The sequence below is a fragment of the Drosophila miranda genome, chromosome XL (genome assembly GCF_003369915.1).
Source record: "Drosophila miranda strain MSH22 chromosome XL, D.miranda_PacBio2.1, whole genome shotgun sequence".
NCBI lineage: Eukaryota > Metazoa > Arthropoda > Insecta > Diptera > Drosophilidae > Drosophila > Drosophila miranda.
Genome location: NC_046673.1, coordinates 7777343 through 7786747, shown reverse-complemented (window position 1 = coordinate 7786747; position 9405 = coordinate 7777343). Strand labels below are relative to the sequence as shown.

The following is a 9405-nucleotide window of genomic DNA, read 5'->3' as shown; positions in this document are numbered from 1 at the left end:
ATAAATCAGAAGAAAAACATGCAAAATGAATGATAGTGCTTGGTTCGAAGAGTGTCCAGGGTAGCAGGTAACAGGTAACACCCCAGGCCTTTTCTTAGCATGTAAGCTAGAATTAGTTTCGGATCGGACACCATTTCAACCGGCCGACATTCCAGACGAATCACCAAATATACGACATATATACATATTGGAACCCACCTGCATTCCTTATAATTGCGTCTCGATCCGCCTCCCTACATACAAAGTGGTTTCGGATACGAGAAAGAATAGAAGAAACTTTTTTGATTGATTCCAGAGAAATTTAAGCAGATGGATTACCGATTCCTGTTACAGCTGCATATATTTTATCCGAAAACCTACAAAAGTTCCCTGTCAAAACCACGGTGAATATAAAAATAGATTTATCTGGTATAGAAAGGAATAGATTCAATGATTATTTCTAACCTTAGCCTTGTCCATTCTTTCGGCACAAGAACCAAGCTTCTTATGAAGCTTTGGCCAAACTGTTGACAAGGGAAAGCTCTCAAAGCTGCCTCTTTTAAGTCGAACTTTCAGTTGAAGCAAAGCAAAGCCCACGCAAAACAAGAAAGTTCCCGTTAAATTTGAAACTTTGAAAAGCGCGGAATAGGGCGGTCGGCGCACATCATATGATCCAATCCGAACCAAACCGAACCGAACCGATTCCGATTCCGATCCCCCCTCGTCGTCGTTGTTGTTGTGTGTGCTGTGTGTTTGATTTTTGCTGGACTGTCATTGTTGGCTATAAAAGTCGTTCGCACTGTCGGGGGTCGCTAGTCCCCCAGCGAGGAGGGCCCCAGAAGTGTGCGACGTCGGTTCATCATTTGTGATTTATACATTTTTGCTACCCCTACTGTCTAATACATGTCATGTCATTGTGTGGGTTCATTTTTGTATAATTTTTGTCTTACATTTTTTTTTTTGTGGAGGGGCAGTCTCCGCCATTTGGGGGCGCATCGGTCAGTTGTACGCTGGCCGAGCAGCGACAAACATCCGGTTACCGGTAATCCAATATCCGATCGGACATAGAGTGCCCCGCCATCAATCTAATCGCGCATGGAAATCTTCTAAGGCTTCCAGACTCGCCTCGTGGTGTTTTGTTTTGTTTGGTTTTTTTTTGGACTAGTGAGATAAACTGATCTGAATCCTCGCCAAAACTATGGAAGTGCTAAAGAAAGACGCCGCCATGGGCTCCCCGAGCAGCGTCTTCTATTTCCTGCTGCTGCCCACCCTGGTCCTGTGGTACATATACTGGCGTCTGTCCCGGGCCCATCTCTACAGGCTGGCCGGACGACTGCCGGGCCCGCGTGGCCTGCCCATCGTGGGACACCTGTTCGACGTGATTGGACCCGCTTCATGTAGGTGTTCATCGATCGGATAACGTGATTAAGTGGGATTTTGCACCCTTTGATTGCCTTTGATTGCAGCTGTTTTCAAAACAGTGATCCGGAAGAGCGCCCCCTTTGAACATATTGCCAAAATGTGGATCGGTCCCAAGCTGGTGGTCTTCATCTACGACCCCCGCGATGTGGAGCTCCTGCTCAGCAGTCATGTGTACATTGACAAGGCCTCCGAGTACAAGTTCTTCAAGCCCTGGCTCGGAGATGGGCTGCTGATCAGCACAGGTGAGGTGGGGCTTGGGATGGAATGGGAGATGGTGTCACTTGTGGGGCTTAAACTAATCATAAATTAATTAAACGATTTGTAAGCCTGACAGTTGGCAGAACAGTGCCTCAGTAAATTGCGTCTATAAATAAAATCAACGCCACTGGGGGGGCTGCTAGAACGTATATCCATCTCTTTCCCAACATTGTGATGTGCCTTCTCACTCTCTCTAAATACAACTGCATATTTGACAGGTCAAAAATGGCGCTCGCATCGCAAACTAATCGCACCCACATTCCATTTGAATGTCTTGAAGAGTTTCATCGAGCTGTTCAACGAGAACTCTCGCAATGTGGTGCGGAAGCTGCGTGCGGAGGATGGACGCACATTTGATTGTCATGATTACATGAGTGAGGCGACTGTGGAGATTCTATTGGGTAAGTTAAATACACACCAGCACTGACATGTGATTACACAAAAGTACAGTCAACTCACACGCACTCGCACACTCGATTCGGTTTCAGACAAAACCAATTCCGCTTCAAACACATTTAATTCCCAGCCTCATTCTACAATGTATGCGTATGCGTATGCGTATGCGTGTGTCCATGTCACATTCATATATAGGTACATACGATATATACATGGTACTATATGCCACAATTGAGCGCAGACCCATTTCCCTATATATTGTACTTCTACAGCTCGCACAAATCCAAATCAAAAATGTCTTTTTGTTGTCCATTTACCGCTTTTGTCATTCCGTACAATGGACACAAAAGATATACATATATGTATATAAACATTCGACTATACAGGTGTATACATATGATCCCTCCCCTAATCCAACTCAAACCGTAACCAGATTATACCACTTCCAGCCCTGGACCAAACTGCTGAAACTGCCGGGTTCCAGGACCTTCCCAAACTATCGTATTTCTCCCCCAATACGTTCCCTTTAGACGGACTTTTATTGTGTATAAAATGAGCACTATTTCGGTGTGCGAATAGTGGGGAACACCTTAATGAGTATAATCTTCGTCCTAGCCTATTGCAAGATTCAATTTTGTAGACGAAATAGACCTTCCACTTAAATTTTCTCATAGGATTTATATGGGGAATGGACTGGGTCTGATACATCCTTGGCCGACCATACGATAGAGCCAATCAGATGCCTGCAGTCCCTAGCAGCTATCTATCCGTTTATCTATCTATTGGAAAATCATTAAACTATCGCCAGGCAATAGACTTAACGCCAGACACGTTTCATGGTTGGGAAAAAAGTGAAACTGCCACCCAGAGTGGGACAGTTGGCCTGCTGCCCGCTACTGTATGCAGATACACGGCCAAATGTTAATGACATTGTCGCTTTATTAGCTGAAAACTGCAACCGATTTCGGATTGATTTCTAGGCCATTGCATAATCCCGTGGCAGTCGCAGACGCAGACGCAGCACTACCTTCGCCCCATCAATTGAAATGCAGCCAAAACCCAAGCTGAGATTAGAGAGCGAGAGCTCCTCCTCCACTGAGCTGGGACGGGCTGGGCTGGGCCGAGCAATTAAAGGCACGTCGCATTGCCATTAAGCGGCTTAATCAGGAAAATTTGAATGCAACTGCGGCCCGTCTGCGATATGCCTGTTGAGGCTGAGGCTGAGGCGAGGTTGACGTTCCTGTTGCCGCTGCTGCTGATGGGGGTCTGACGCAAACGGGCAATTAGCAATTAAGACTTGAACAACAGCAGAACAAATAATTTGAATGAAAAACTGGGAAAATTTGTGCGCTATGAAGAAAAATGGGGAAGGAAAAGCCCAAATGTCATTGCATAATCAGTACTTCCCTTGGCGAAATTAGTTCGAAATTAGTTTTACCTATCAGTAGAATAAACAATGTACTACTTGTAGATCAAAATGCATAATTATGTATAAAGAAAGGCATTTCCGTTTATAGTAAATATATGGACCCAAGGCTCTTCCTCCTACATATATTAAATAGTGGATCGACAGTATCAATGATAATGTTGGAGTGTTCGAATAGAATCAAATGCGGAATTCTACTCCACACTCGGATGAAGCATGTGCCTGCGCCGCCAGTTATAGATCTATTTATGCTTTGTATTTACAATTAGAAAGCCGGGACAGAAGTGGGGGCTCAGCCAGCCGCCTGTTGTGTGATTGTTAAGTTCAATTGGCGCTTGGGTCAGTCGAGTGCATTCCACTTTCCCCGTACATGGACAGGGATTGAAACTGCGTGGCTTTGTGGGAGACGCTCAATGATACCCTGATTCAGAGTTTGATTCTAATTCCGATTCCGATTGGGCCCATTCCAGAGACAGCCATGGGCGTGTCGAAGAAGACACAGGACAAGTCCGGATTCGAGTACGCGATGGCCGTGATGCGGATGTGCGATATACTCCATGCCCGGCACCGGAGCATCTTTCTGCGCAACGAGTTCGTCTTCACCCTGACGCGCTACTACAAGGAACAGGGGCGTCTGCTCAGTATTATACATGGCCTTACCACCAAGGTCATTCGCAGCAAGAAGGCGGCCTTCGAGCAGGGCACTCGAGGATCTCTCGCCCAGTGCGAGCTCAAGGCGGCCGCCCTAGAGAGAGAGCGCGGACAGGAACAGAAACAGGAACAGAAACAGAAACAGGAACAGGCGGAGATGGGCTCAGCAGGCGGGGGGAATGCTGCTGGCGAGGGCACACCTGTCGCTGGGCTCTCCTACGGCCAGTCCGCGGGCCTCAAGGACGACCTAGACGTGGAGGACAACGACATTGGTGAGAAGAAGCGACTGGCCTTTCTCGACCTGATGCTGGAGAGCGCCCAGAACGGAGCCCTCATCACGGACACGGAGATCAAGGAGCAGGTGGATACGATTATGTTCGAGGGCCATGACACCACCGCAGCCGGCTCGTCCTTCTTCCTCTCACTGATGGGCATACACCAGGAAATCCAGGACCGCGTGATTGCCGAGCTGGATGGCATCTTCGGGGACTCCCAGCGCCCGGCCACGTTCCAGGACACGCTAGAAATGAAATACCTGGAGCGCTGCCTGATGGAAACGCTGCGCATGTACCCCCCAGTGCCACTGATCGCCCGCGAGTTGCAGGAGGATCTTAAGTTGAATTCTGGCGACTACGTTATACCGCGCGGAGCCACGGTGACGGTGGCCACTGTTCTGTTGCATCGCAATCCCAAGGTCTACACGAATCCCAATGTCTTCGATCCGGACAACTTTCTGTCCGAGCGCCAGGCCAACCGACATTACTATGCCTTCATCCCCTTCTCCGCGGGACCACGCAGCTGTGTGGGTAAGTACTGCTGATATGCTGGGACGCTGCTCAAAAATGATCGATAATTATCGATAGACATCCCAGCCTTTGTATGGACTTTCCTGCCACAACTCGAACTAATCTTCTCTCTCATTTCGATTTCCCCACTTAGGGCGCAAGTATGCCATGCTAAAGCTCAAAATTCTACTCTCGACTATCTTGCGGAACTATCGCGTCTACTCGGACCTCAGTGAGTCGGACTTCAAGCTCCAGGCGGATATCATACTGAAGCGTGAGGAGGGCTTTCGTGTGCGTCTCCAGGCCAGATGAGCAGCACAAAACAATTTTCCAAAAAAACCAAAAAAAAAGGGCAACTTTTCCATACATATATCTCTAATTTTTCGCAAGTGATAGTCACCGGTTAATACAGTAATAATAATATTAATATTATATAATAAAATTTGTTCAACACTCGATTTATTGGAAAAGTTTAGAATTATGTTTGTTTTTCTTTTTTTTTGGTCGCATTTGAAAAAGAACAAGAAACCACTATCATCTCCATTTAAATGTATTTGTGTTTGTGTATATAATACGTAATTATGCATAACGACTCTTTGTGCAATGATTTTGACAATAAATCCTCGGTGTAATTATAATATCGATTAGTCGATCGCTTATCGATTGCGTTGCACGTGATAAATCTATTTATTTTTTTTATAATTAATCGTTTATTCATAGATAACTTTCAAACAATGAAACACACCTTGAGATATTTTGACATGTTACAGGTGGTATATGTATGCGTGTGTGTTTACAGAAGGGCTTGTGTGAGTGTGTTGTTTTTGTAGGTGTACTTGAGTATTAAAGTGGAATTTGACACATTGGGCCAGGGTTGCTTAGGGATAAGTTAGTGTGTTGAGGTCGGCCTGCCCAATGCCAATCTGAAATCGATGCGTTTGGTGGGATCATATTTTTCCAATCGCCCTTTGACAGTATAGTTGTGTATCGTGTGTTTTGGAAAACTATGTCTAAACGCATCGATTTGTCCACTCTCTGCAATTAAATCTTCATGCTAGGTGCTCCAGTGTGTTAATATTTCTCGCCAGCCAGCAACAACAACTCCGACAGTAGCACAACATTGGTTTCTTGGTCTTGATTTGTTTTGTGTTTTGTGTTTTGATTACATTTAAAATTTGGACATTGTTTCTAGTCCGTGCTTGGGTTTGGCCTTGAAAGGGAAAACTAAGTTCCATTCTTCGTCCTTGTCTTCTATTTAATGGGCTGTCAGTGTCTGTTTATGTGGTGGCTGCAATTTTGAAATTTGTTTAAGAATCCATATAGCAGAATATTGAAAGAAAAGCAAGCATTGGCATCTTATACTGAAAGATCCTGCATAATACAAGCATAGGCAATGATATGCCCGAGAAGGTAATCCCGGCTTGGGATGGCAAAGCAGTACCAGCGCAAAGTTAAGCAAAAAAAAAAGGAATGGAAACTTATTTACTTGCACTGTAGCTTTAGATTCTGGCAAACGTCTTTGGCGGCTTTATGGGCTTCGGGGTCGATGTCACCATTACCGCATTTGGCGAGCGTTTCTCAGTGTTCTGGGGTCCCAGAATGTTGTTCTGAATGTTGCGTTTGCGACGAGGACGTCCGCCCGACTTGTTGGCGGAGTCCGGCACGGAATTGTCGCCACCAGCGCCGATGGCTCCATTTTTCGACGATGCTGCACCTTTGGCCCGATTGCGACGACGAGTGGCATTGCCATTGCCATTGCCAGAGCGCTTGGATTTCGGCTTGATGGTCGCTTTGCTGGGGTCGTAGTAGCTGTCCAGAAGGTTCAGCAGCTCGGCCATTTCCTCGGTCTTCAGCGAATCAATCGCTGTCAAAACCAGCTCCAAGCCCGCCTTGCGCTTATCAGACCAAATGGCCCTTAGAGACTTCAGGGTAAAGCCATGTTCGGCCAGCGCAATGCGGTACTTTACGGCACGGACACGATAGTGCAGAGTGGTGCGGAAATAGTTCAAGAAGATCGGGCGGAATGAGTTTTGGCGCCCCAGGCTATCGTTCCGGTCTTTCAGCTCGAGGACCGTCGAGTTGAGAAGATGGGAGAATGGTTTCACGGCATTCAACAACTTAACCTCTGCCTCCGAGGACTCGAGTGCCTCCTCGGATGACTCGGAAGACTCGGATTCAATCAGCTGCAGGGCCATTTCGTAGACCATCTTGGCCCGCACATTGGCGCTCCCCTCAAAGGAGCCCTGCTTCTGATTCTTGGGGCCACTGTTATCGTTGATGATGGCGTTTCCTTCGACATTCTCGTGTTCATCCTCCTTGGTGGAATTCCCATCCTTCGACTTGGCCAAGAGCTTCGAGAGCTTGCGTAGACCACAGTTCTTGATACCATGTTTGCCAAGGAAGGCCTTGGCCATAGGGCAAGTGTTGGCAAAAGCCTTCACCGTCCGATTGAATCTATCAATCAGGGAGTACTTCTTGAGCGCCACCAAAATCATGTAGGGTATGAATTTGCGCTCATCGTGGTAGAGCATAACGATGCCTTCTTTGTTGGGCTGCTTGGCGACCAGCGTCTCAAGCCAGTTGAGAAAGTCCATGAGGGCAGCGACCTCCGACTTGGACTTGATAATCTGCGAAAAATAAGTTAGAATTAGCGGATATCGGAAGTGTGGATATGTACCTCGTAGGTCTGCATCGACTTGAGCATGCGATAAAAGCCGATCGAAATCACACGAATTTGATGACGCCGACGAGCGGCTTGATTCAGATTCATATACGGCATGATGTACTGCTGGAAGCTGCCCTTTGATGTGTAGGCAGCCAACTGGACAATCTGGAAAAAGGGCAAAGGCGAGACGAGACGCGGAGAGAAATGGGGTTATGTCCGAAGCAACCACCAACAATCAATGAATACCTCATCAACCAGACGACGTCCAGTGGTATCTATCTCAACGGCAACCAGGATGTAGTTGCCTGACGGCAGCTCCTCCTTCACGACCACGCTCTGACCGGAGGCGGCAGCGGAAACAGAATCTTCAGAAATGGCAACCATTTTCGCGTTCTACGAACTTTTTTCCCTTTTCTTACAAAAGGCAAAACACAAACTTTTTTTTTCCGACGAGCTCTCACAAAAAAGAAACAATCCGTACGACAAACTAAAACGTAATGAATTTTTGTCTAAGTTTTTCCGGTACTTCGAAAACGGCAGGAGTTTGACCGAAGTCAAGGCCTACTTTATGAGTTTCTTGGTCTTAAGTACAATGGGGCGAAAACCAGGACCGCGTGATTGCCGAGCTGGACGGCATCTTCGGGGACTCCCAGCGCCCGGCCACGTTCCAGGACACGCTAGAAATGAAATACCTGGAGCGCTGCCTGATGGAAACGCTGCGCATGTACCCCCCAGTGCCACTGATCGCCCGCGAGTTGCAGGAGGATCTTAAGTTGAATTCTGGCGACTACGTTATACCGCGCGGAGCCACGGTGACGGTGGCCACTGTTCTGTTGCATCGCAATCCCAAGGTCTACACGAATCCCAATGTCGTCGATCCGGACAACTTTCTGTCCGAGCGCCAGGCCAACCGACATTACTATGCCTTCATCCCCTTCTCCGCGGGACCACGCAGCTGTGTGGGTAAGTACTGCTGATATGCTGGGACGCTGCTCAAAAATGATCGATAATTATCGATAGACATCCCAGCCTTTGTATGGACTTTCCTGCCACAACTCGAACTAATCTTCTCTCTCATTTCGATTTCCCCACTTAGGGCGCAAGTATGCCATGCTAAAGCTCAAAATTCTACTCTCGACTATCTTGCGGAACTATCGCGTCTACTCGGACCTCAGTGAGTCGGACTTCAAGCTCCAGGCGGATATCATACTGAAGCGTGAGGAGGGCTTTCGTGTGCGTCTCCAGGCCAGATGAGCAGCACAAAACAATTTTCCAAAAAAACCAAAAAAAAGGGCAACTTTTCCATACATATATCTCTAATTTTTCGCAAGTGATAGTCACCGGTTAATACAGTAATAATAATATTAATATTATATAATAAAATTTGTTCAACACTCGATTTATTGGAAAAGTTTAGAATTATGTTTGTTTTTCTTTTTTTTTGGTCGCATTTGAAAAAGAACAAGAAACCACTATCATCTCCATTTAAATGTATTTGTGTTTGTGTATATAATACGTAATTATGCATAACGACTCTTTGTGCAATGATTTTGACAATAAATCCTCGGTGTAATTATAATATCGATTAGTCGATCGCTTATCGATTGCGTTGCACGTGATAAATCTATTTATTTTTTTTATAATTAATCGTTTATTCATAGATAACTTTCAAACAATGAAACACACCTTGAGATATTTTGACATGTTACAGGTGGTATATGTATGCGTGTGTGTTTACAGAAGGGCTTGTGTGAGTGTGTTGTTTTTGTAGGTGTACTTGAGTATTAAAGTGGAATTTGACACATTGGGCCAGGGTTGCTTAG

The 9405-nt window shown here is 46.2% G+C and overlaps 2 protein-coding genes across 4 annotated transcripts; one reads left to right on the top strand and one right to left on the bottom strand.

The window, feature by feature from the left end:
* The first annotated feature begins 801 nt into the window (after positions 1-801).
* On the top strand, positions 802-9195 carry LOC108164922 (cytochrome P450 4g15). 2 transcript variants are annotated; one of them, XM_033393326.1, is made up of 6 exons: positions 802-1376; positions 1446-1643; positions 1878-2060; positions 3952-4583; positions 8191-8545; positions 8679-9195. In XM_033393326.1, exons 1-6 carry the CDS (start codon positions 1178-1180, stop codon positions 8834-8836), a joined length of 1725 nt encoding a protein of 574 aa, XP_033249217.1. In that variant the 5' UTR covers positions 802-1177; the 3' UTR covers positions 8837-9195. The 2 variants fall into 2 exon arrangements, with proteins under 2 accessions (XP_033249217.1, XP_033249215.1); XM_033393324.1 differs by lacking the exons at positions 8191-8545; positions 8679-9195 and adding an exon at positions 5072-5589 and having other exon boundaries at positions 804-1376; positions 3952-4938.
* On the bottom strand, positions 5739-8094 carry LOC117188853 (maternal protein exuperantia-2-like). 2 transcript variants are annotated; one of them, XM_033393357.1, is made up of 5 exons: positions 7829-8094; positions 7595-7747; positions 6655-7544; positions 6404-6480; positions 5739-6205 (listed from the first exon to the last, which is right to left on the bottom strand). In XM_033393357.1, the coding sequence occupies exons 1-4, from the start codon at positions 7964-7966 to the stop codon at positions 6417-6419; spliced, it is 1245 nt and encodes a 414-aa protein (XP_033249248.1). In that variant the 5' UTR covers positions 7967-8094; the 3' UTR covers positions 5739-6205; positions 6404-6416. The 2 variants fall into 2 exon arrangements, with proteins under 2 accessions (XP_033249248.1, XP_033249246.1); XM_033393355.1 differs by having other exon boundaries at positions 6404-7544; positions 7829-8093.
* Positions 9196-9405: the final 210 nt, after the last annotated feature.

Bases quoted from the DNA above. Each gene is read 5' to 3' on its own strand.
- LOC108164922 (XM_033393326.1), top strand. From the start codon at position 1,178: ATGGAAGTGCTAAAGAAAGACGCCGCCATGGGCTCCCCGAGCAGCGTC. The intron at 1,377-1,445 runs GTAGGTGTTCAT...CTTTGATTGCAG, and splicing joins CGTGATTGGACCCGCTTCAT to CTGTTTTCAAAACAGTGATC. The intron at 4,584-8,190 runs GACCGCGTGATT...GGCGAAAACCAG, and splicing joins GCATACACCAGGAAATCCAG to GACCGCGTGATTGCCGAGCT.
- LOC117188853 (XM_033393355.1), bottom strand. From the start codon at position 7,966: ATGGTTGCCATTTCTGAAGATTCTGTTTCCGCTGCCGCCTCCGGTCAG. The intron at 7,748-7,828 runs GTATTCATTGAT...CCCTTTTTCCAG, and splicing joins GACGTCGTCTGGTTGATGAG to ATTGTCCAGTTGGCTGCCTA. The intron at 7,545-7,594 runs GTACATATCCAC...TATTTTTCGCAG, and splicing joins AGTCGATGCAGACCTACGAG to ATTATCAAGTCCAAGTCGGA.